The following is a 26,853-nucleotide window of genomic DNA, read 5'->3' on the forward strand; positions in this document are numbered from 1 at the left end:
GGGGCAGGCAGAGGGGGAGAGAGAGAGAGAGAACTCGGGAGTAGATTCCACACTGAGTGCAGAGCCCAAAGCGGGGTTCAATCCCACAACCAGGAGATCATGACCGAAGCTGAAACCAAGAGTCAGATGCTCAACTAAACAGGCCACCCAGGCACCCCAATCTCTATTTTATATAATTTAACAAGTTTGGTATTCATCTCAGATATTGCTCACTACCAAAATTTATGAAGGGTAGAAAGTCTAAAATTTGGTTTCTTACTGAAGCCTCCTTATAAACAAATTTGCCACTCCATTATAATTACTTCAAATTTCAATAGGTGCTTTATCAATTCTTTGTTTACTTCTCTTAGAAATCACTACTTTGTACTTAAATTGGATGTAGCAATCAACTTGTATGATTTGGATCAGTATTGCACATTATTTTTACATCAGTTACTGATTTTTCTTTTTTATTTATAAATGAGTCTTTCTTCACTGACTACTCTATACCATAATTCTTTAGATCTTACTTTAAGTTGAGACAGATAAATTCTTCATGCTTTGATAGGATGTGTGGGAGAGTGAGATAGGACTTGAAGTCATACTCTCAAGTATGGGACTAGTCTGGCAGTGCTCTGGAAACTCAACTTTCAGGTATTATTCAAGAGCAACACCACCTATAACTGATTAAAATAGTGTTGATAAAGTTCTTCCCACACACTCATTGCTTAACTGCCTGCTGAAAGAAATAAATGCTGAATCAAGGGAGTGTTCTCATAGATGAAAGATATCAGAAAAAGGAGAAAGGGAATCACATTAATCATTCCTAATGAAAAAGGAAAGAAGCAAATCATCTTGTCTTTTCCCCCCACAGACATTATTTTGACACCAGAGGAAAACCACAAAACTTGATTCCATCAAATGTCCTACATATGAAGGTGGGATCTTCAAGTAACTAAATGATACTGATGAGGCAGCCAGTCAAGCCTTCTCAGCTCAAGTCCAAGAGTATTTTTAAAAAGGGAAGGCAGCAGACTGAAAATAGACTAAGGTAAAATTCACAGGCAAGACCTATTCTGCAGTCCACTTAAATTGGTCCCCCAATTGCCAAATTCCATCTGGGCATATATTCTTTTGTTATCTGAATAGGTATTATTTGTAACTAGACTAATGGCCAGGGTTATGCACATATTTTTTAAATTTTAACTTCAACTTTGTCTAAAATATGTAAGACCATTTTGTCTATTAAAAGCCTAAATAAAGGGGTGCCTGGGTGGCTCAGTGGATTAAAGCCTCTGCCTTCAGCTCAGATCATGATCCCAGGGTCCTGGGATTGAGCCCCTCATTGGGCTCTCTGCTCAGCAGGGAGTCTGCTTCCCTTCCTCTCTCTCTCTGCCTGCCTCTCTGCCTACTTGTGATCTCTGTCTGTCAAAAACAAAAAACAAAAAAACCCCAACCTAAATATAAAAAAAAAAAAAAGCCTAAATATCATAACATATTTACACAAAAGTCTAGAAAACTCAGCTTTAGAAGATGGAAACTGCCTGGAGATGTTATTTCTGATAGTGTTATTTAAGGTGGTACATAACTGGGGAAGTCTTAAATATACAATTCATATATAAACAAATAAACTGAAAAACTTACATAAAACAATATATAATCGCTAAAACTAAGTTTCTAGAATAATTAATAATCCTAGGTTAAAAGTAGAAGATGGGGTGCTGGGTGGCTCAGTTGGTTGGCCGTCTGCCTTCAGCTCAGGTCATGATCTCCATGTCCTAGGGTCAAGACCCATGTCTGGCTTCCTGCGGTGGGGAGTCTGCTTCAGCTTCTCCCTCTCCCTCTGCTCTGTTGCCACCCCCTGCCCCGGCTCATGCACTCTCCTTCTCAAATAAATAAATAAAATCTTTTTAAAAAAGCAGAACTTAAATCTATATGTAAATCATATACATCATATTATCTAAACTATGCTAAAATATGTTAAAAAGAAGAATGGAAGGAACTAAACCAAAAAGTAAATATTTTGCTGGTATAATTATGCAAATTAGTGTTTCTTCTTTCTAGCTTATATATACAGATAGATACCATGACCTGAGCCAAAATCAAGAGTCAGATGCTCAACTGACTGAGCCACCCAAGTGCCCCCCTTTTAAAAATTTTTAATGGCATAATTACACCTCAAATTTATTCTGTACTCACAAATAAAGGACTGAGAGAAGTGAATTTGAAGCTGTTCCTAAGCTAATTTGCACATCAACCACTTCTCAACAACTTTGATTTTATGAACATCTCTCTCCATTTCCAATTTGAACACAAAAAATACAGGCCTGGAGTCACAGTTGGATATGCTGTTGTTTCTGCTTAAACTAATGGCCATATGGAAGGGTGCCTGGGTGGCTCAGTAGGTTAAACATCTGCCTTTGGCTCAGGTCATGATCCCAGGGTCCTGCGACTGAGTCCCATATCAGGCTCTCTGTTTAGCGGGAAGGCTGCTTCTCCCTTTCCCTCTGCCTGCTGCTACCCCTGCTTGTGCTGTCAAATAGATAAATAAAATCTTTTAAAAAAATTTTTATTTTAAAGATTTTTATTTATTTATTTGACAGACAGAGATCACAAGCAGGCAGAGAGAGAAGGAGGGGAAGCAGGCTCCCGGCCGAGCAGAGAGCCCAATGCAGGGCTTGATCCCAGGACCCTGGGATCATGACCTGAGCCGAAGGCAGAGGCATTAACCTGTTGAGCCACCCAGGCGCCCCTAAATAAAATTAATAAAATCTTTTAAAAAAATAAATAAAATGGCCCTATTGCTCCATTCTATTTTCTATGAGAGCCAAACAAGTAGTTTTCCTCCTTGTTTCCCTCTGTTTGTCAGAACACTGGGTATATGATACTGGCTATAGTTTTATGATTGTGTGTTTTAAAGAAAACACCTTTTTCTTTGAATCATGCAGCTGCAGCCCACAAGGAAAGCACGTTAGAATTGGAGGTCTTGGTGTTTCTTGGAGGTAGTGGATGTTAGGAGAGGAAGATAACTAGCCAAATTACACTTTGGAGTTTCTGATTTGAGTAGTACCTGGATACTATGCCCTCGTATTTAAACTACCTACTCCCTCACTCAAGTTGTAGCACCTCAAATTTCATAGGCTTGTCTCTTACACTATGTATTATACAGAGTTCTAGTACTTTCTTTTTCAGCCCTCGGGTTTTTCCTCGTCAACATTTGTTTATTTTTATTTTTTTTAAGATATTATTTATTTATTTGACAGAGATCACAAGTAGGCAGAGAGACAGGTAGAGAGAGAGAGAGAGAGAGAGAGAGGAGGAAGGAGGCTCCCCACTGAGCAGAGAGCCCGATGTGGGGACTCGATCCCAGGACCCTGGAATCATGACCTGTGCAGAAGGCACAGGCTTTAACCCACTGAGCCACCCAGGCACCCTCCTCATCAACATTTAATTCAGGCTTTTTAGTTTCAGTTTAGTTGTTTTAGATGAATTTCTGGGGTGACTTTTAAATAAATGTATATTATTAAAAATTATGTAACACTGTCTTCTTCAGATGAAGTAACTATTAGCTGTATTTACGTGTATCCACATTACGTGCTAGCGATAAGGATAAAACAGGGTTAAACAAAAAGCCCTAGGAGGTTTTATTTATTTTTTTTTTAAAGATTTTATTTATTTATTTGACAGAGGGAAATCACAAGTAAGCAGAGAGGCAGGCAGAGAGAGAGGAGGAAGCAGGCTCCCCGCTGAGCAGAAAGCCCAATGTGGGGCTCGAACCCAGGACCTGGGATCATGACCTGAGCCGAAGGCAGCGGCTTAACCCACTGAGCCACCCAGGCGCCCCCTAGGAGGTTTTAGAATCTGACTTAGAATCAATTCTTCAGGATTTTCCAAAAAGAATTTATTTATTTATTTATTTGAGAGAAACAGAGAGAGAGAACATGAGCTGGGGGAAGAGCAGAGGGAGAGGGGCAAGCAAACTCAGGCTGACTGTGAGCCCAATGGGGAGCTCAACCTCACGACCCTGAGATCGTGGCCTGAGCCGAAATCAAGAGTCAGACGTCCAACCAACTGAGCCACCCAGGAGCCTCTATAACCAATTCTTAACCATCCGTGTTGGATGGTAAGGTAAGGCACAGGCAACTGGAGTCAACAGAAGACTTAGTTTTTAGAACAGCCTTCACTACCCTCCCCCCTTCATTAGGCTTGGTAATAAGCAACAGAAGGATCGTGTCTCAGTTCCACCTCTATTTCTTGTACCTTATTAAGTTTTAAAATGTTTAAAGTATATAAAGTTCTCCCCTTTTACCCAAAGAGCTTTTATAATAACCAGTTTTTAAAAATTTTTATTTATTTATTTATTTATTTATTTAAAAAGATTTATTTATTTATTTATTTGACAGAGAGAGAGAGAGATATCACAGGTTGGCAGAGAAGCAGGCAGAGAGAGGGGGGGAAGCAGGCTCCCGGCTGAGCAGAGAGCCCGATGCGGGGCTCTATCCCAGGACTCTGGGATCATGATCTGAGACGAAGGCAGAGGCTTAACCCACTGAGCCACCCAGGCACCCCACCAGTTTTTTTTTTTTTTAAGATTTTATTTATTTATTTGACAGAGAAAGAGAGATCACAAGTAGGCACAGAGGCAGGTAGACAGAGAGGGGGAAGCAGGCTTCCAGACAAGAAAAGAGCCCAATGCCGGGCTCTATCCCAGGACCCTGAGATCATGACCTGAGCTGAAGGCAGAGGCTTATTAACCCGCTGAGCCACCGGGATGCCCCAATAACCAGTTTTTTTGTCCAAAATTTAAAAATCTATAGTTTTGTGCAATAAGATACATACTTCATTATCAAGAAGTTGTCAATTATCTTTAAAAGAATTTTTTAAAATTTTGCATTGGGCTTGAACTCACAACCCTGAGATCAAGACCTGAGGTGAGATCAAAGGTTAGACGCTTAACTGAATGAGCGACCCAGGTGCCCCACAATTATCTTTTTTAAGTTTAAGGTATACAGCATGACTTGACTTATATATACTGTGATCAATTATTTTTATAATCTAATAGTTCTGTGTTTTTTTTTTTATACCCACGGAGTTTGATCTTGTGTTTATACAAGCATTTTAACAGCATCAAAACTTTGTAAATGGAGAACAGTAATTTGTGGTACTTACACTATTGCATTTATTCATTTTTTGCCTTCTAAAAGAGGATTATTGTTGGATTTAAAGAAGTGTTTTAGAAAAGTATAACAAAAGTACAGAAAGCAAAAGCTGCTGCTAATGAACAAAGCAGGCTTTGTCTAGAGCACGCCCACAACTTCCCTTGGAAATACTGCAAAGTTCTGACCTTCGGGAAAGAGAAATGGGCAAAGAGCTGCAGAAGATAATCAGGGAGAGAAGGTCTTGCTCTATACCTGCAGGGACAGTTAGGTCTGGGATTCCAACTCCAGTAAAATATCATGATCTGATCATGACTGCATCAAGACAGGATGCCCTTGGCAACTTGATGTGTATGCTTTTTTTTTTTTTTAATAGATTTTATTTATTTATTTGACACAGAGAGTTCACAAGTAGGCAGAGAGGCAGGCAGAGAGAGAGAAGGAAGCAGGCCCCCTGCGGAGCAGAGAGCCCGATGTGGGGCTCGATCCCAGGACCCTGGGATCATGACCTGAGCCAAAGGCAGAGGCTTTAACCCACTGAGCCACCCAGGCGCCCCCTGATGTGTACGCTTTTTTGATAAAAACTCCAAATTGTAAAAAAAAAAAAAAAATTCCAAATTGAGAGTAAGGTTTTATAGTGAGGTGTCAGAAAATAATATATTCTCGGGGCGCCTGGGTGGCTCAGTGGGTTAAGCTGCTGCCTTCGGCTCAGGTCATGATCTCGGAGTCCTGGGATCGAGTCCTGCATTGGGCTCTCTGCTCAGCGGGAAGCCTGCTTCCTCCTGTCTCTCTGCCTGCTTGTGATCTCTCTCTGTCAAATAAATAAATAAAATCTTTAAAAAAAAAAAAAAAAAGAAAATAATATATTCTCTCATGGAAAAAAGGCTTAAACTTTCCAAAGTTTCCCTGCAAGTAAAAAAGGAGCTACTGAGAAAATCTACCGGAACAGAGAAGGGACAATAATTTTTGGTTGGTAGTCTACATTTGATACCAAAAATCCTATAAGGAGTCCATGACAGACCCCTATACTAATTGCTTCGTCCTCATTCCTGATTATATGTGGAAAGTGTGACTATTCCTTCTTTCTCAGAAGAAAGCATTTATTGTTACACCTAGATGAGTATGAAAAATGTTTCTGATAATTCTCATGACCAAAATAATGCCAAGTGTTTTTCTTCAAAGTGTTATTTATTTATTTTTAAAAGATTATTCATTTATCTATTTGACAGAGACAGACACAACGAGAGGGAACACAAGCACGGGGAGTGGAAGAGGGAGAGGCAGGCTCCCTGCCAAGAAGGGGAGGCTGACAGGAGGCCTGATCCCAGGACTCTAGAACCATGACCTGAACCGAAGGCAGATGCCCAATGACTGAGCCATCCAGGCACCCTGAAGTAGTTTATTTTTAATTAACCCACCTATTATTTATTCCTCTGTTAATACTGTTACATAGCTATACTAGATTTTATTCATCCAACAATCTCCTTACTGATTTTGCCTCCAAATGACCATATGTTTCTAAATCACCTTGCCCCAAATGACTCCATCATCACCCATAACTACAAATTTCAGAGCAAAATGAATCAAATGGTGACGGAAAATGAATGTAGAAAAGAGGAAATATTATAATACTATATCTATTTTTTTAAAAGATTTATTTATTTATTTGACAGACAGAGATCACAAGCAGGCAGAGAGGCAGGCAGAGAGAGGAGGGGAAGCAGGCTCCCTGCTGAGCAGAGAGCCCAATGTGGGGCTCCATCCCAGGACCCTGAGATCATGACCTGAGCCAAAGGCAGAGGCTTTAAACCACTGAGCCACCCAGGCGCCCCTATAATACTGTATTTTTTAAAGCAATACATTCTTATCTAAATGTAAAAAAAAAAAAGTATAATTAGTGAATGAGAGGCAAACGAAAAGTCAAAATGGAAAAAAAAAAAACCCCACAAACACAGAGATGTAGAATAGAAAGACAGAGAGAAAGAAAATTTCAGACTAGAATTTATTAAAATTCTTTGGTCTTGGGGACCTGGGTGGCTCAGTCCGTTAAGTGACTGACTCTTGATTTTAGCTCAGGTCATGACCTCAGGGTCGTGAGACTGAGCCGCATGTGGGGATCTATGCTGGGCATGGAGCCTGCTTGGGATTCTCTTTCTCCTTTCCTCTGACCCTTTCCCCTCTAAAAAATAAATAACAATAAAATAAAATAAAATTCTTTAGTCTTGTGCTCAATTTAAGGATGTGTGCTAATTACAATTAGCTGGCTGTTTTAATGTGATACATGGTAAAGGATATTAATGAAGACAGAAACAGATTTTATGTTGATCAAGAAATACAAAGTATTATTACTTGAAGGTTTTTTGTGTGTGTGTGTGTGTGTGTGTTTTTTTTTTTTTTAAAGGACCTTATTTATTTGACACAGAGAGAGAAAGAGAAAGAGAGAGAGAAGCAGGCAGGACACTGGGATCATGACCTGAGCCGAAGGCAGACACTTAACTGACTGAGCCACTCAGGTGCCTCTGCTTGAAAGTTTTATTTGAGAAAATATAAAGGCTTCTGCTATGGACATATTTCACTTGAGGATGATTATTTTTATACAAACCACTGAGGATAACTTAATTTCTTTGAGTGGACATTACAGCATAAATTCCTTCTCTGTATTTAAATAATCAATTAGGGGACACCTGGGTGCCCAACATAGTACCATGAATTTTATTATTAATTAGTTTTTTTTTTTAAGATTTTATTTATTTGACAGAGAGAGACACAGTGAGAGAGGGAACACAAGCAGGGGGAGTGGGAGAGGGAGAAGCAGGCTTCCTGCTGAGCAGGGAGCCTGATGTGGGGCTTGATTCCAAGACTCTGGGATCATGACCTGAGCCGAAGGCATGCTTAACGACTGAGCCACCCAGGTGCCCCATTAATTAGTTTTTTAAAGTAAATTCTACCCCCAGAATGGGACTTGAACTCACAACCCCAAGACCAAGAGTCTCATGCTCTACCAACTGAGCCAGCCAGGTGCCCCAGTACCATCAGTCTCAAAGCTCAAAACTAACTACTATATTATAGGCCTAGAACTGTAAACAAATGATTTAAGTCTTCATTTACTTTGTACATTTATCCTTCCAAAGAATCTGGTAAGACTTTCCACATACCCATTCACTGAAATGCTTTTTAAATTTCATAAAAAAACAGTTAAGTTTGGTAAAAGCCTTTTTAAATTTTATTAAGATTTTATTTATTTACTCAACAGAGAGAGAGACAGTGAGAGAGGGAACAGAAGCAGGGAGAGTGGGAGAGGGAGAAGTAGGCTTCCTATGGAGCAGGGAGCCTGCCTGAGCCGAAGGCAGACGCTTAACCCTGAGGCACCCAGGTGTCCCTGGTAAAAGCCTTTAAAGCAGTGATGTAGTCCTCAAAGTTGTCAGTGTTGACCCTTCATGACCTGGCTCTGGTTTGCTCAAATAGAATAAATCCTGAATTATAAGAACTATAATTGGGACATCTGTCTGGCCCAGCCAGTGGAGTGTGAGACTCTTGACCTCGGGGTTGTGTGTTCAAGCCCCATACTGGGTGGAGAGATTATTTAAAAAGAACATCTTAAAAAAAAAAAAAAGAAAGAAAGAAAGAAGGGGCGCCTGGGTGGCTCAGTGGGTTAAGCCTCTGCCTTCAGCTCAGGTCGTGATCCCAGAGTCCTGGGATCGAGCCCCGCATTGGGCTCTCTGCTCAGCAGGGAGCATGCTTCCTCCTCTCTCTCTCTGCCTGCCTCTCTGCCTACTTGTGATCTCTCTATCAAATAAATAAATAAAATCTTAAAAAAAAAAGAAAGAAAGAAAAGAAATAAAATAGAATGCAATCTGTACACTAAAATAGCTTACAGCCACCTATGAATCATCAAGGAAATAGGAAATAAAACCCAAAAATTAAATCTAGAGAGAACATAAAAATCTTAAGTACCTGAGTGATTTCTATTGCTTCTTCATGGGTCTCTTCTAAGGACTATTGGTAGAAAAACTGAGAAATTTGATGCTCACTTTTTAACAAATAAATATATCAAACTTTACCTACTCAGATGAGTTATTTTATATATCGGTATTAGATGGGCATTTTTCCCAAGTTAGTTATATCCTACTAGTAAGTTAAACCTCCTTACCCATTTCTTGCTTTTCAAAGACCCATTCATTTCCATCTCATAGATAAATGTCTAGATCCTTATTTATCCTTATTAATCAAGAATGACAGGAGAATTTACTAGCCCAAAAGTGAATTTACCAAATTCAGGAGAGTGGATACCTCTGGGAGCACAGAAACAAAGTGTCATCACAAGGGAATGCAGGCATAGAGATAGGGGTGAGGTGGGATCTCTCTCTTTTTAATTCCATTTCTTAAGCTGGGGAGGGGCCCCAGAGGTTCCTTTATATTTTTCTCTATGCCTTTTTCTTTTTCTACTTATAAAACATTTCATTAAAAATTTTTTAAAAAATTAAAAATTGGGGCACCTGGGTGGCTCAGTGGGTTAAAGCCTCTGCTTCGGGCTCGGGTCATGATCCCAGGATCCTGGGATGGAGCCTCACATCAGGCTCTCTGCTCAGCGGGGAGCCTGGTTCCCCCCCCCACCCTCCCTGCCTGCCTCTCTGCTGTGATCTCTGTCAAGTAAATAAATAAAATCTTTAAAAAAAAATTAAAAATTGTTGGTGATCAAGGTAAAGTGAATCAAGTCCTGACTTTGGTCCTAAAAATCTGTCGCTTAATGATTCACTCTGTGATCCATGTGCTTTTAGTTCCAGTAAAACATGAAAAATACTTTGTAGGAATTTCATCTGGCAAGTTCTCACCAGGAAAACACCCTTTTAGAAACTAAATAATATTAAATCACAAGACATTTGGGAATGTTACCTGTGTTCTCACACTTTTAAACTTTTCTTTAAAGTCATCAACATTTTTCATTTCTGAAAAAAAAAAGAGCAGCCTAGGACTGAACATGTTTTCTGCTGCTTCCTAAATCAAAGAGAAGGTGTAAATCTTTTTTTTTTTTTTTTTTTTAAAGTGTAATGTCAAGAAAGGATTCCCAGGCTTTCCCTCACTTTGTTTTATATTTTTAACCCTTTAACAATTCCACTTAGAACATTTTTCCCACCTTTACATCGTCTTTCACAAAACCCCACAGCTGGGAAAATGAGTCTACAGCGACCGTGGACTTTGACTTCACTTATAAGCCTTGAAACTCTTAAGCTACACTTGGAATTAACCAGCTTGGTCTCTAACTATCTCCGAGACAATAACACTTCAAAAGTAAAGCACTGACTTCAGAAATGTTTATACCAAAGAACTGCCTTGTGAAAAATGAAAATACCAGCACAGTGGGAAGAGCTGGAGACTTACTTGGAGAATGTATAGCTAAGTCTAAGAAATTATGACAATTCTTTTTTTTAAATTTTTTTTTTTAAGATTTTTAAAAAATTTATTTGACAGACAGATTACAAGTAGGCAGAGAGGCAGGCAGAGAGAGACAGGAGGAGGAGGCAGGCTCCCTGCTGAGCAGAGAGCCCGATGCGGGACTCGATCCCAGGACCCTGAGATCATGACCTGAGCTGAAGGCAGAGGCTTTAACCACTGAGCCACCCAGGCGTCCGAAATTATGACAATTCTTGAAAATGGTCCCATTTATAGAAGTCAACAGTTCTAGTTCTAGGCCACACATATTTCAAGTTCTGCAGCAAGCCAGCAAAACAACACTGAATTCTAAATATGACTTCTTGTAGTACTTATCTTCTCCAAGAACAAGAATTTAATAGATGGTTTCCTAGCAGTATTATTAAAAAACAAAAAACTCCAAAGGGATCAAGTAAGACAAAGCTATGAGCGGTAAATTAATATAACTGAGTGAAAAACAACTTACAAAATTTCATTCATTCTTTACGAAGTTATAAACGTCCTAAAGTTATAAACAACAAAATCCTCACAACATTCAACTTCCTATAAATTATTCAATTTCACCTATTCATCTCTGCCTTGCCTCTGTCAAGATTTTGTTTCCTTGCCTTCTATTACTCACCAACTGCATCTGGATTTACCGGTCTGGAGACGTCAGCTTGCCCCATGATTAAATTGTCTGATGTGTCTCACGACAACAAACTGCCCCGGACCAAAGAAAACTTTTCTTAAAAGATAAATCCACATCGAGAGGGGACAGGCACTCCTCTCTCAGTGTCACTGCCAGACATCAGGAAACGGCATGAGGTCAGTTAATCTGCTGGAGTTTCTGCTCCCCGTATCCCGGCCTGGACACTTGGGGTTCGTACAAATGTGTCTTCACTCTGGCTCTCCGCACACAGGAATGCCTGTCATTCCAGAGCACACACTGTGAAGAGCTCAAGTGCAGGAAGGGGAGGAGACCTGCCAACTACAGAAGCGACACAGCCCTAAAAAGCCACACCTACTGTAGCTCTCCAGACTCCCCGCCACAGAAGAATGGGAGCCGGCTCGGGAGCCTACCGAAGAACTTGCAAACGTGATCATACAGAAAACATCAGGGTTATGCACAGCAGGCTGATGGGCGTAGAATTCAATTCGAAGGTATGTGTTCAATACAGGCTTGCCTCAGAAGTATTGACTGTTCTCACATTTCACGGCTTGCTCTAAAATTGTAGTATTTCCTCGCTGTAAGTGGCATACCCAAGGCAGGATTTGATCTATACTTGGGGAATTAATAACATCAGGAAGGATATTTTAGGACTGAATATACCTTTTCTAAAAATAAAAAGAAACAGTTCTGAACATTTTCCTTACTAAAATAGTAAACTTGAAATAACGTTTGGAAGATATTATACAACATTTCTCTTTCTGCTAAAGCTCAGTAACCACCATGTGATCTCGGGGATTACAAAACTACTGGGAGTAACCCTACATGTTGCTTATAATACAAGGAAATATCAGCTAACCCCATGCAGCAACTGAAGGTCCAGCTTGCATACTGATTTTTCTTTTTTTTTGGTAATATAACTAATTTACATGTAGCCCAAAAACATAAATATTAAGGACACAGCTTGATGAATTTTTATTTGTAAGTGCTAAAGTCCTTCAACAAATGACAGCTCCTAAAAAACAAGAGGTTTTAGTTTAAATCTTCATTTTCCAAACTGAGATCACAGAATAATTTCTAGTATTTGGACGTTCCTTTTGCCTTTTCTTAACATCTTCTCCTTTGCCCCCCATTACCTTATCCCCATTATCTGCTTTTGATGTGGATAAAAAAAGAACCCCAAAAAACAAAAAAATTAAAAAACCCAAAGGTAACAAATAAGACACTGATAATGCCAAGACAGTGGTTAAGAAAAAAGTGCAGAGAAACTTAGGCAATATTTAATTGTTCATACTGGTAGTAGTCAGAAAAACATTATGGTGACCATTAAAAAGGAAAACCATATTGAAAGAATGCTCTAATGTACAAATGCCCAAAGCCTTTAAACTCTGGCACTTACCTGTCAGCAGAGCCTGTGTAACTGCAGCTTCTACACTATAAAATGGGGAGGCAAAATGTGTCAAATGCACTGCCCAGAACCAAGTAGGTGCTCCACAAAGTATTGTAATCGTCATCACCACCACTATCTGCATCATCATGGCCATAACACGGCGTATGCTTAAGAGGGTGAGCTTTGGGAGTACCAAGGGGACTCGGCTGGTTAAGTGCCTGCCTTCAGCTTGGGTCATGATCTCAGGGTCCTGGGAGCCTGATGCTTCCCCTCCTTCTGCCTGCTGCTCCCCCTGCTTGTGCTCTGTCAAATAATAAATAAAAATCTTAAAAAGTAAATGACAAAATTAAAAAAAAAAAAAGGGGAAGAGAGCTCTGAAGGCAACTGAAAATTTAATTCCAGATCTATCACTAGGTGTTAACACTAGGCAAGTACCTTTACTTCTGCGTCTCAGTTTTCTGATTTGTAAAGTGGGGCATAACCATGCTTAGCAGCACAAGGCAGGTGTTAAGGACTAAATGACATGAACATAAATAAAGCCCTCTGCATGTGCCCAGCACACGGAAAACTCGCAGTTAATGCAAGCACCCAGGGTCACAGTTATAAAAAAAACAAGTCAGGAAAGGAAAGGCCAGGAGCAGTGAACAATGGTAGATGGCAAAAAACTCAGTCATTACAAAGAGGTTAGTCAGAAACGGAAGAGGATGACGTTTTTGTATCATGCATCCAGAGAGCAAACTGGAAGAAGCAGATCCAGGAGGAAGTCGGAACATAATCAGGGCTGCTGTACAAAACATTAAGCAGATGGAACAGCGCGTACTCACACACGCACAAACCGGAAACGGTACCGCAGCATTCAGCTCATGCTGCCAGCACCACACAAGACTACAGCAATAGATTTAGGGATCCTGGTGTAGCTGCTGTTTACCACCTGCTAAATTTAATGCCTAGCTCGGCTTGGCTCATTACTTGTTCTAGAGCACTGTGAAGGTGGCAATAAAACAAAGAATGAAAGCATTCTGAGTGACCATTAACTACCTTGCTCAGAGCCAGGAGTAAAACCCAAGTCTCCCAATTCTAACCCTAGGACTCACTTTGGCACTTGTGTAAATGGTCAAGGAAATGCCTATTTCCTAAAGATATATTCGTTTCCCAAGGAAGTCCATTCTCTACAACACAAATGTTGTTTGTGTCTGATCATTCTGCTGCCTATGCACCCAGCTGATAGACAATCCCTGCCCAGCCTGTTTCAGTTTCATTCCAACAATCAATATTTACTTGGTGCCAACTGGTAAGCAGGCAAGCTGAGAGAGAGAGAGAGAGAGAGAGAGAGAGGAAGATACTGGTCCACTGATCACTTTAAAATTTAACAATTGGGATGCTTGGGTGGCTCAGGGGGTGAAGCGGTTAAGCGTCTGCTGTTGGCTTGGGTCATGATTCCAGGGTTGTGGGATCAAGCTCCACATCGGGCTCCCTGTTTCTCCCTCTTCCTCTGCCGCTCTGCCTGCTTGTGTTCTCTCTCCCTCTCTCAAATAGATAAAATCTTAAAAAAACATATAAAATTTAACAATCAAAGCCTTGAGTTCATTCTAGTTTTCCATGTAATATATGTTAGAAACGCAAAGGATGGGGCACTTGGTTCAGCGGCTGGTTCTTGATCTCAGCTCAGGTCTCAATCTCCGGGCTGTGAGTTTGGAGTCTACTTTAAAAAAAAAAAAAAAAAAATGCAGGGGTGCCTGAGTGGCTCAGTGGATTAAAGCCTCTGCCTTCAGCTCAGGTCATGATCCCAGAGTCTGGGGATCGAGCCCCGCATTGGGCTCTCTGCTCCGCAGGGAGCCTTCTTCCTCCTCTCTCTCTGCCTACTTGTGATCTCTGTCAAATAAATAAATAAAATCTTTAAAAAAAAAATGCAAGGGTGTCTGAGTGGCTCAGTGGGTTAAGCTTCTGCCTTTGGCTCAGGTCATGATCTCACGGTCTTGGGATAGAGCCCCGCATCGCATCATCGGGCTCTCTGCTCAGCAGGGAGCCTGCTTCCCTCTCTCTCTCTCTCTCTGCCTGCCTCTCTGCCTACTGGTGATCTCTCTGTCAAGTAAATAAATAAAATCTTTTTTAAAAAATGCAAAGGGCAATCTCATTTTAACTTTATAGGAAGTAGACAACTATTTCTTAATTGTCACCTATAAAAGATACTCTCTTTTTAGAGTACATTTCCTCCACAGCTTACTGCCTCAAGGAGGGGAAAGTGACATTAAAATTTGTGAATCTCTTCCTATTATATTTATGGAAAGAGCAAAAGGGCCTTATAAAAATAAAGTTTAATAGGCGAAGACAGCACTTGAAGCCCTCTAACCAGAGCCTCATTTTTTTTTTTTTTAAAGAATTGCTTCTAGGGCGCCTGGGTGGCTCAGTGGGTTAAGCCTCTGCCTTCGGCTTGGGTCGTGATCCCAGGGTCCTGGGATGGAGTCCCGCATCGGGCTCTCTGCTTGGCAGGGAGCCTGCTTCCTCCTCTCTCTCTCTCTCTGCCTACTTGTGATCTCTCTCTGTCAAATAAATAAATAAAATCTTAAAAAAAAATAAAGAGTTGCTTCTAAACACTGCAAGTAACCTATAAAGATCAAGGGATTCAAAACTCTTAGAGACGTTTAGGGGTTCCTGGCTGGCTCAGTGGGTTAAGCCTCTGCCTTCGACTCAAGTCATGATCTCAGGGTCCTGGGATCGAGCCCTGCATCCAGCTTTCCGCTCTGCGGGGAGCCTGCTTCCCCCTCTCTCTCTGCCTGCCTCTCTGACTACTTGTGATCTCTCTCTCTGTCAAATAAATAAACAGAATCTAAAAAAACAAACTAAAACACAAAACTCTTTGAGACATTTATAACTCCAAAGCCTTTGTTGGCAAGCAGGTCATATCACACACTAACATGCTACTATGACTTATATTTCAATAAGCAGTTTATAAGATCAACCACAAAGGCATAATGCGTTCATTTAAATATACTTCTATGTTGAAGTACCAGTATAAGTTGGATTACTTAGTAGAATAAACTCTTAGTGATTTTAATCACATCTCCCTCAGTTTATCTTGGTGTACTACTTTCTCCCAGCCTGAGATGTCTCAAGGAGGTGAGCTCTTCTGAAAGGCTAGGAAGAAAGTCACTTCCCTCTAGGAAAGATGACCAACAGAAAGTATTGACAGGTCACACAGATACATACTGAAGAAAAGGTCTAATTTTCAACTTCTGGATCTATAACTGGGGGAGGGAGCAGCTTCTTATTCTTTACCCCATGATGTAACTCTATCCTAGTCTGGTTGGCTCTGGATAGTTACAGGAGATAACATCCGACAATAACCTGTTTCTCAAACTCCATGTGGAAATTAGAAAGCCTTGTCAGGCACCTGTAAAAACTTTTCAAGGCCTCATCTATCTGCACAAATCCTTCACTTGGCCTGGATTCTACAGAGCTTCTACTCATCCTTTAAGAACTGGCTCTAATGAGCCTTTTGTCATTCAAGCAGAATTCCAATAAAGATTTGCTGAACATTGATTATGTGCCCAGCAATGTGTTGGTGCTAAAAACAAGTTTTAGCCCTTAAGGTGTTGACAGCTCAAGTAAACAGGATCTATAATAATCAGTACTTAGGAACTATGCAAACAGACTGGTAGGGGTGGGAGTGTCTAGCTTTGCCCTGAGAGATCAAAGAAAATATCTCAAAAGAAGTTAGAGCTAAGATCAAAGAGAGTCAGTCACAGAAGAGATGACAGAGGTGAGAAAAAGATACAAGCATTAAGACATAAGATTGGAGAGGTAAAGAGCTGATTATGACTGATCGTGCTGGACATATCACCTTAAATTGCAATGATCTTCTCACCTCTCTTACAGGCTAGAAACTTCTCTTGGGCAGGGACAGTGATGTATTTATCTTTAAACCCTCAATGCTTCACACAACCCAGTGCATAGTGGACATGTAATCAGTATTTAGTAACCTTGGACAAAGGGAAGAAACAACATTCTTCAATTTTTTTTTTTAAAGATTTTATTTATTTACCCGACAGACAGAAATTACAAGTAGGCAGAGAGGCAGGCAGAGAGAGAGGAGGAAGCAGGCTCCCCGCTGAGCAGAGGGCCCGATGCGGGGCTCGATCCCAGGACCCTGGGACCATGACCTGAGCCGAAGGCAGAGGCTTAACCCACTGAGCCACCCAGGTGCCCCAACATTCTTCAATTTTAAGCTTTTTTTTAAGCAATTTTAAGCTTCAATTTTAAGCTCAATTTTAAGCAATTTTAAGCTTCAATTTTAAGCTCAAAATATCTAGTGAGAGGGCACCCGGGTGGCTTAGTTGGTTAAGCAATTGCCTTCGGCTCAGGTCATGTCCTGGAGTCCCAGGATCAAGTCCCACATCGGGTCCTCTGCTCATCATGGAGCTGGCTTCTCCCTCTGACCCTCGCCCCTTTCATGCTCTCTCGCTCTCTCTCAAATAAATAAAATCTTTTTTTTTTTTTAAGATTTTATTTATTTATTTGACAGAGAGAAATCACAAGTAAGCAGAGAGGCAGGCAGAGAGAGAGGAGGAAGCAGGCTCCCTGCTGAGCAGAAAGCCCGATGTGGGGCTCGAACCCAGGACCTGGGATCATGACCTGAGCCGAAGGCAGCGGCTCAACCCACTGAGCCACCCAGGCGCCCCTCAAATAAATAAAATCTTAAAAAATATATATATCTAGTGAGAAAAGGCAATTAAGGGGGAAAGGGCTATAGATGGAGGCTGGAAGAAATCGTTCAAAACAAATCAGAGAATTGCTGTGAAACTCTTGCTTTTGCGGGGGCGGGGGGGAATGGCATGTTGGGTTTTAAGAATGTATGATGGTTTTTGAGAATGTAGGCTTTGCAAGTAGTAACTTTTTTCAAAGGAGACAAATCTGTCAGGTAAATGTTTATATAAAACCCCACATAATCACTACTATTAGGCTCAAGTTCCTCAGCAGAAAGCACGTGAGCTTCATATGAATGAGCCTGAAGAATGGGCTGAAAGCGACAGAAACTGTAAGTCAAGACAGAGCCCCTGGTATCACTGGATACTCATCTTATTTACCCCAGATGACACCAGTTTCTTTCTGTAGCTGGTTCACTGGATGCAAAAGTAAACGCACCTGCTTCCTATTCTGCATCCAATAGGGTAATTCTTGCTGCCTGACTACCCTGACTTCCAGAAGGCAACATGGCTTACCAATGAAAGAGAGCAGAGGCTCTGGAGTCACAAGTAACTGTAAAATTTCAGCTTCCCCATTTACTGATTAGGCAACTCTGAACAAGTTATTTAACTTACGTGAGCCTCAGTTTCCACATCTGCAAAATGGACAGAATTTCAGAGATGTTGTGAGGATTAAAAAAGAGAATTTCTAAAAAGAGTCGGATGAGTGAAGCTGCCTAAAATATTTGGCCCCCTCTCACCCCACTTAGATTCTTTATGAAATGATTCCCCCCACTCAGTGTTTAAATACAAACACCATAGTTCTTCAGGAAAAACTCAGGAGGTTCTGATAGGCTTTTCTGTCACAGAGTCAATCCATAGGGCAGACCTCCAGTAACGCGCATGTCTGAGAGCCTCCAATGCGCTGGCCTGTGTTTATGGGAGAAAGAAAGGGAAGTCACGCCACAGGACGGCTTTCGGCTCTGTGCAATGGGAGACCTCAGGCTAAAACCCTGGTGCTACCCAGATTCTGCCTTTTCGCTTCCTCTTCAAGTTTTTGTTTTGAAGACAGTAAGTTCTTTTTTTTTTTAAAGATTTTATTTATTAGCTAGAGAGAGAGTACTCGAGAGTACAAGTACTCGAGAGTACCCGAGAGTAGCAGGCAGAGGGAGAAGCAGGCTCCCTGCTGAGCATGGAGACCGATACCAAAATCAATCCCAGAACCCTGGGATCATGACTTGAGCCAAAGGCAGCCACTCAACCAACTGAGCCACCCAGGCATCCAAGATGGTAAGTTCTTAAGGATGCCCTAGGGGTCAGGAGATGCTTCTAGAACTGGGGAAAGAGCGTTAAGAAATGTATTAAACAGGAAAGTTTCAGTTAATAAAGATGAAAGGGTTTTTTCACAGTTGGGTTAAGGATTTGCAGAGTCAGAATGCAGAAGAGGCAGTGGGAAAGGTAGGCCCGGACAGAAGTGAGAATTAACTGAATGGAGATGAGAAGATGTGGGGGAAAAGAAACGGACCAAAAGATTCACAGGTTGTGAGGCTGAGGGGGAAAAGGGGGTGGGAAGAGGCTGTAAGTGACACTGATGGAACTTTCAACACATCATATGACATCAAATTATTGCCAAGCTCCCCTGTGCTTCTGAAATTCGACAGCAGAATCAAACCATTGACTTAACCAATTCAATGTTATGTTTCAAATAATGCCTCTAACATGTGGTTTAATATGGAAGAGAGCAGTGGCAATAGTGCACTTTATTATAACGAATCTAGCTCAGTGTTTGCCATATAATGCAAAATAGCTATTTAATGAATCGGATTATTATTGGGAAACCACAAGTCTTATTTATTCATTCCACAAATATTTCCTGAGCACCTCTAAAGTGTCAGGTTATTATTCCAGGTGTTGGGGACACCGTAGTGAATACAGTGGCAGAAAACAAAAACAAAAAAACAAAACCCATGCCTTCTTTCTAAGATGTCAGATGGTAATAAGGATGATAGAGAAAAAGTACTCAGGAAAGGGCAACAAGTGGGCTAATGAGAGTGCTGCATGACAAACTGTGTGAGAAGGGCCTCGCTGGGCAGATGACATGAAAATAAAGACCTGAAGTAAATAAATTCCCCAATTAACTTCCTCTGTCATCTTCCTTGCTTAGGCAGACCTCATTTTACTGTGCTTTGCATATCCTGCATTTTTTACAAACTGACGGTGTGTGACAACCCTGTGTCAAGCAAGTCTACTGGCACTATTTTTCCAACAGAATTTGGTCACTTTGGGTCTCTGTCACATTTGGTAATTCTTGCAGTATTTCAAACTTTTCATTACTATAATATGTTATAGTGATCTGTCATCAGTGATCTTTGACGTTAATATTGTGACTGTTTTGGGGCACCACAAGGCCCCCATGAGATTGTGAACTTAACCATACGTGTTGTGTGGATTCTGACCTCTCCATCCACCAGCTGGCTATTCCCTCATCTCTCTCCCTCTCCTCAGGACTCCCTACCCCCTGAGACAGAACATTATTGAAATTAGGTCCATCAATAACCCTACAATGGCCTCTAAGTGTTCAAGGGAAAGGAAGAGTCACAGGTCTCACACTTAAAATCAAAAGCTAGAAATGGGGGCACCTGGGTGGCTCAGTGGGTTAAGCCTCTGCCTTCGGCTCAGGTCATGATCTCAGGGTCCTGGGATCGAGCCCCGCATTGGGCTCTCTGCTCGGCTGCTCTGCCTACTTGTAATCTCTCTGTCTGTTAAATAAATAAATTAAATCTTTAAAAAAAAAAAAAAAAAAAGGCTAGAAATGATTAAGCTTAGTGAAGGAGGCATGTGGAAGACCAAGATGGCCAGAAGCTACACCTCTTGTACCAGAGTTAGCCAAGTTGTAAACTAAAGGGAAGGTCTTGGAGGAAATTAAAAGTGCTACTCCAGTGAACACAGGAGTGATTGGAAAGCAAGATAGCTTTATTGCTGATAAGGAGAAAGTGTGAGTGGTTTAGATAGAAGATCAAACCAGCCACAAATTCACTTAAGCCAAAGCCTAATCCAGAGAAAGGCTCTAGCTCTCTTCAATTCTGTGAGGGCCGAGAAAGGTGAGGAAAGCTGCACAAGAAAAGTCTGAAGCTAACAAAGGTTGGTTCCTGAGGTTTAAGGAAAGAAGCCATCTCCATGACATAAAAATGCAAGGAGAAGCAGCAAATGGTGTTGTGGAAGCTGCAGCAAGTTCTCCAGGAGATCTTGCTAGGACAGCTAACGAAGGTGACTACACTAAACAGATTTTCAATGTCAATGAAAACAGCCTTAAGTTGGAAGACAATGCCATCTAGGACTTCCACAGTTGGAGAGGAAAAATCAATGCCTGGCTTCAAAGCTTCAAAGGATAGGCTGACTCTCTTGTCAAGGGCTAATGGAGCTGGTGACTTTAAGTAGAAGCCAGTGCTCACTGACCATTCTAAGAATCCTAGGGCCTTTAAGAACTATGATAACTCGGGGCGCCTGGGTGGCTCAGAGGGTTAAAGCCTCTGCCTTCGGCTCGGGTCATGATCCCAGGGTCCTGGGATTGAGCCCCACATCGGGCTCTCTGCTCAGCGGGGAGCCTGCTTCCTCCTCTCTCTCTCTGCCTGCTTCTCTGCCTACTTGTGATCTCTGTCAAATAAATAAATAAAATCTTTAAAAAAGGGACGCCTGGGTGGCTCAGTTGGTTAAGCAGCTGCCTTCGGCTCAGGTCATGATCCCAGCGTCCTGGGATCGAGTCCCACATCGGGCTCCTTGCTCGTCAGGGAACCTGCTTCTCCCTCTGCCTCTGCCTGCCATTCTGTCTGCCTGTGCTCGCTCTCTCTCCTCTCTCTCTCTCTGACAAATAAATAAAATCTTTAAAAAAAAAAAAAAATCTTTAAAAAAAAAAAAAAGAACTATGATAACTCACTCTGCCTGTCCTCTACAAAGGGAACAACAGAGCCTGGATGACATTACATCTGTTTACCACACGGTTTATGAAATATCTTAAGCCTAACCTTGAGAACTGCTGCCTAGAAAGAAAATTCCTTTGAAAATATTACCGCTCATTGACAATGCACCTGGTCACCCAAGGGCTCAGATGGAGATGTACAGTGAGATTAACTTTGTTTCCATGCCCGCTACACAGCATCCATTGTGAAGCCCATGGATCAAGGAGTAATTTTAACCTTCAAGCCTTATTATTTAAGAAATGTACTTTGTATAGCTGTAGCTGTGATAGGCAGTGATTCCTCTGATGGATCTGGGCAAAGTAAAATGAAAATCTCCAGGAAAGGATTCACCAATCTATGTGCCATTAAGAACACTTACTTAAAACAAAACAAAACAAAACAAAACAAAACCCACTCATGATTCATGGGAAGGGTTTGTTCAAATATCAACACTAACAGGACTCCAGAAGAAGTTGATTCCTACCCTCCTGGATGACTTTGGAAGGTTCAGGACTCCAGTGGAGGAAGTAACTGCAGATGGATGTGGTGTTAACAGAAGAAGAACTAGAGTCAGCGATGGAGCCTGAAGACGGGACTGAACTGCCACCATCTACTGATCAAACTTGAACAGATGAGGAGCTGCTGCTTAGTGATGAGCAAAGAACGTGGTGTTTTTTTTTTTTCCTAAATATTTTATTTATTTATTTCACAGATTACAAGTAGGCAGAGAGGCAGGCAGAGAGAGAGAGAGAGAGGGAGAGAGGGGAGCAGGCTCCCTGCTGAGCAGGAAGCCCGACGTGGGGCTTGATCCCAGGACCCTGAGATTTATGACCTGAGCCGAAGGCAGAGGCTCAACCCACTGAGCCACACAGGTGCTCCAAGAATGTGGTTTCTTGCGATGGAATCTGTTCCTTGTGAAGACTGCTTAAGCAACTAAGCCACCAGATGCCCCTAAAGTATTTTTATTTTTTTTCCAGTAACAAAATATTTTTTAAAATATTTATTTATCAGAGAGAGAGAGACAGAGAGACAGAGAAAAGAATGCGAGAGAGTCGGGGGAGAAGGAGAGAATCTTTAAGCAGACTCCCCGCAGAGTGCAGAGCACCACACAGGGCTCAATCTCATGACCCAGGAGATCATGACCTGAGCAGAAACTAAGAATCAGATGCTTACTAAGCCACCCTGTTGCCCCAGCAACAAAGTGTTTTTAAGATAAGGTGTGGTATGCCTGGGTGGATGAGTTAGTGAAGCCTCTGCCTTGGGCTCAGGTCATGATCCCAGGGTCCTGGGATCAAGTCCCACATCAGGCTCTCTGCTCAGCAGGGAGCCTGCTTCTCCCTCTGCCTGCAGCTCCCCCTGCTTTTGCTCTCTTTCTCTCTTTTCTGACAAAAAAAACCTTTAAAGAAAGAAATATTTTTAAATGTATACATTAGTTTTTTAGGGGTACCTGGGTGGCTCAGAGGTTGAGCCTCTGCCTTCGGCTCAGGTCATGATCTCAGGGTCCTGGGATCGAGCCCTACATCAGGGTCTCTGCTCGGTGGGGAGCCTGCTTCTTCCTCTCTCTCTGCCTGCCTCTCTGCCTACTTGTGATCTCTCTGTCAAATAAATAAATAAAGTCTTTTTAAAAAAAATAAATGTATACATTAGTTTTTTAGACATAATGCTACTGTGCACTTAATAATAGACTGCAGTATAGTGTGAATGTAACTTTTACGTGCACTAGGAAACAAAAATATTCATTTGGCTCACTTTATTGTGATAGCTGCTTTACTGTAGTGGTGTGGAACTGAACCCACATTATCTCTGAGGTATACCTATACTGTAGTTCCTTCAGTTCTAACAGAAGCAAAATAAAAGGTGACACTTCCAAAGGTACTACAAATAAATACTGATTACACTAGAGTATATTTTACAATTACAACAGAGCATATTACAATAGGGTATATTTTAATGACTGGTCACTGAAGTAATGGTTGTCAAATGTGCTGTTCAGTTCTCAAATACCTAAAGAGGCACTGGCTCATACTATGGTCACTAGCTCCACATGATTATTTAAATTTATTGTATGTAATGTACTTATATTAGACACAACTTGCAATTCAGTTCCTCGGTTGTACTAGCCAAATTTCAGATGCCCCAATAGCCACAGATGGCCATTACACTGGACAGTGCAGATCCAGAACACTTCCCTCACTGCAGAACGTTCTATTGGAGATGCTGAACCTAAAGGGTTTTTATTTATTTTTTATTTTTTAATTTATTTTATTTTATTTTTTTAAAGATTTTATTTATTTACTTGACAGAGATCACAAGTAGGCAGACAAGCAGGCAGAGAGAAAGGAAGGGAAACAGGCTCCCTACTCAGCAGAGAGCCTGATGCGGGGCTCGATCCCAGGACCCTGAGATCATGACCTGAGCTGAAAGCAGAGGCTTTAACCCACTGAGCCACCCAGGCGCCCTCCTAAAGGGTTTTTAAAGCCCACTAGGAAGCCTTCCAGTAGGAACAAAACAGTTATCTCAAAAAGTCTTCTGTATCTTTACATGATTTTATAAATCTTACCGGTCTGACAGAATCTGTCAGTGTATGGTGTCTGTCTTCCATGGTACCAACCACTAAGTACCACCTACTAAATGCACTATGTGTGGAGGGAACCCGACAGTTGAAAAAAATGTTTCTTTTTATACAGTACTAACTAGTGAGCTATGAATACTCTTTCTTTAGCAACTGAATTACTACTTTTTGTAATAATACTCAGTTAGTCTTTGAATATTAACAACAGTTCAAAGCCTAAGGAAAAATGTTTTTTTTTTTTTTTTTTTCAAAGATTTACTGAGAATTACATGTGTTTGTTATCGAATGGAAGTTAATACACCTCCATCCTACTGGCTTTCCATTTACTATTCTTTCTACTCCAAATAGTACTTTTTCATGGGCTGAAAGTAGATTTTAGGAGGTACAGTGAAAGTGATGATGAGTTTGAAAGAAAAAGGTACTTTATAAAATATGATATTCATAAAAACTAAGTCCCAGCGGCCTCTATTAAGGAACCAGAAGTTATCAATGATGTGTGAAACTAAACAGTCGGAAGTCAAAGAGCTGCCCATCCCAGGGTTTTGAAACAAACCCAGTGTTCCCCAGTGAAGTGGCATTCATTGCTGGTGACTCAGAGCGATGACTCTTAGCCACTGCCGCTTCTCTCCTTCCGTCTCTCTTTCATAACTCTTTCTAACTCATCTCGCCCTCAATCTCACTTCAAGAGAGAAAGAAATCTAAACATGACCAAAGAATATTCTGAGCCACATACTCAGTAAGAATACCAAAAATGTCTGATAACAGCTATAATATTTGTAAAAGTTATTCAGGAATGTCTAACAAGGAATCTCCTTAAACATTCTTTAAAAAAAAAAAAAAAAAGAATAAAGCAGGAGAATAAAGCCTTCATCGTCTACTAAATAAAAATTCTGAGTAATCAGCACCTGGCTACACTGAGTCAACAGCAATTCCTGCAATAGGAACCAAGGATGACCGTGTTGGTGGTGTTTCTATCAAACTCGCGCCAGCCAGTAATTCAAACACACTTTATTCTTTGATTTCCATGTATGAGGTATCCACTTCTTCTGTACCACTCTCTTCCCTCAAAACCCTCAATCTTTCACAACCGCAGATCTTGGGAGAGGAAGCACAGGGGAGAATGTTTTAGATTATACCCAAACTGTGCTTCTAAATCTTGTTCTAAATTAAAGTACAGTGGGGGTACCTGGAGCTCTGACTCTTGGTCTTGCAGTTCTGAGTTCGAGCCCCACATTGGGTCAAGAGATTGCTTAAAAATAAAATCTTAAAGAACAAAAGTAACAGGGAAACCCATCAACACTTTAGGAAAACGATCCAGCGAGGTCAGAGAAAATATGGTCAACATGCCATGCACTTTTGCTCACCTGTCTATGCTAAAGCAATTAGCCTCACCCTACTCTAACCTTTTGGAAAAGCTAATAATCTTTATCAGCACTACTGATGCCATCAAAATATAGTCACCAAATAAAGTCTTTGAAGATGCAAATGCGATTATTGTTTTTCAGCTTAAAAATAATTTATTTTCTTGGGGCACCTGGGTGGCTCAGTGGTTAGGCCTCTGCCTTTGGCTCAGGTTGTGGTCTCACGGTCCTGGGATTGAGCCCTGTGTCGGGCTCTCTGCTCGGTGGGGAGCCTGCTGCCCCCTGTTGCTCTGCCTGCCTCTCTGCCTACTTGTTTCTCTTTCTCTGGGTCAAATAAATTAAAAAAAAATTCTTAAAAAAAATAATTTATTTTCTTGAAAAAGCCCTAATGTAACAGGATCCAATTAGCTACTGAACATTCCCCTGGTTACCAGGCCTACGCACCAAGGGCCTTCAGAATACCCTTGGTCCTAAAATCCAAGGAAAAGCTTACAACCAGTCTGTTGTATGGATTTGTAGTGAAGGATAAGCAAAAAGATACAGGGCTGAAATAATTCTTCTGGGATTCATTCACTTAGGGCAAAAAGTCTTCTGTATCTTTACACGATTTTATAAATCTTCCCAGTCTGACAGAATCTGTTGGTGGAGCACAGCTTTCAGTCCGAACGTCGTCCTCCGTGCGCTTGGGCAGTGACAGCTTACTTCTCGCTGCCTCCAGCTTTACTCCTCTCTTATCTGTCCTCAGAAGTGCTGTTTGTAACAGCACAAATTTAACAATGTTCTTTACAGCTCACCAAAAAATCCTTCAAACCCTGACCCCAGTCTCCTAGCAAGCCTCTTCTCTCATTCCTCTCCCAGACCTGCTCATCTTCAGTCCTAGGACGAGTCTTCAGCCCCACTGCACCACTTGGAATTCCTAAGCTGTGACATGTTCTCCTGGGCCTACCTACCTATGCTTCTGCTGTTCTAGCTGCCCGGAAAGTCCTCTCCCTCCCCACAATCCCTCATCTGGCTAACTCCTCTTCCTTCAAATTCCAGTTTATGTATCATTTCCTCTTCGAAGCCTTCTTTGGACATCTACCTTTTGGTACTTAAGACTGAGTTAGGTATGCCTTCTGTGCTCCAAAGTCACCTTGAATATACCTCTACATTTGGGGTACACATTACTTTTGTTTTAATTACCTATTTATTTACCTGTCTTTCCTACAGTCTTTGAAAGCAGAAATTGTCTTTATAGTCTCAAAAAGTAACATACTGCTCAGCATATAGTAGGCATTCAATAAATATTTGAAAACAATGGAGAGAGGCAAAGAGAAAATCGGATCTTTCACTATTTCAGCCTATAGGTACCTTTCAGGTTATGGAGTATTTAAGTTGGGGAAAGTGCCAGGTTTGTAGGTAATGAACTTACTACAATAAATTGTTTAACAATTTTCATGACAAAAAAGAAAAAGACAGGCATAATTGAAATTATCTTGCAAGATCTGGGTTAAATGTTAGCACAAATTCACTGTCATATGCTTAAAGCAACAAACTCTTTTGATTATAGTTGTTTTAAGATTTATAAAAAACTGATTAACACCCTTCCCCCCGCCCCCCTCTGCTCTTCTAGTTTCTAAGAGAAACAATTAAGTTACAAGGACTAAAATAGCACTAGGAGTTTTTAATCACTCAAAGC

General features: G+C 41.2%; 1 protein-coding gene across 6 annotated transcripts in view; it reads right to left on the reverse strand.

Annotated features, from left to right (window-relative positions):
• The window catches only part of PHACTR4 (phosphatase and actin regulator 4), a 110,723-nt gene that overhangs the window by 41,594 nt on the left and 42,276 nt on the right, over nt 1-26,853 (reverse strand). The window contains exon 1 of one of the 6 annotated variants that reach the window (XM_047724072.1): nt 11,188-11,532. The exons of 4 other annotated variants lie outside the window; for them this stretch is intronic. In XM_047724072.1, coding sequence (XP_047580028.1) covers nt 11,188-11,196 — 9 coding nt within the window. In that variant the 5' untranslated portion in view covers nt 11,197-11,532. Of the gene's footprint in view, nt 1-11,187; nt 11,533-26,853 lie in introns of those variants that run through there. One more of the 6 variants, XM_047724070.1, reaches the window with a different exon arrangement.

Source organism: Lutra lutra, chromosome 4, assembly GCF_902655055.1.
Source record: "Lutra lutra chromosome 4, mLutLut1.2, whole genome shotgun sequence".
In the NCBI taxonomy this organism is placed as follows: Eukaryota; Metazoa; Chordata; class Mammalia; order Carnivora; family Mustelidae; genus Lutra; species Lutra lutra.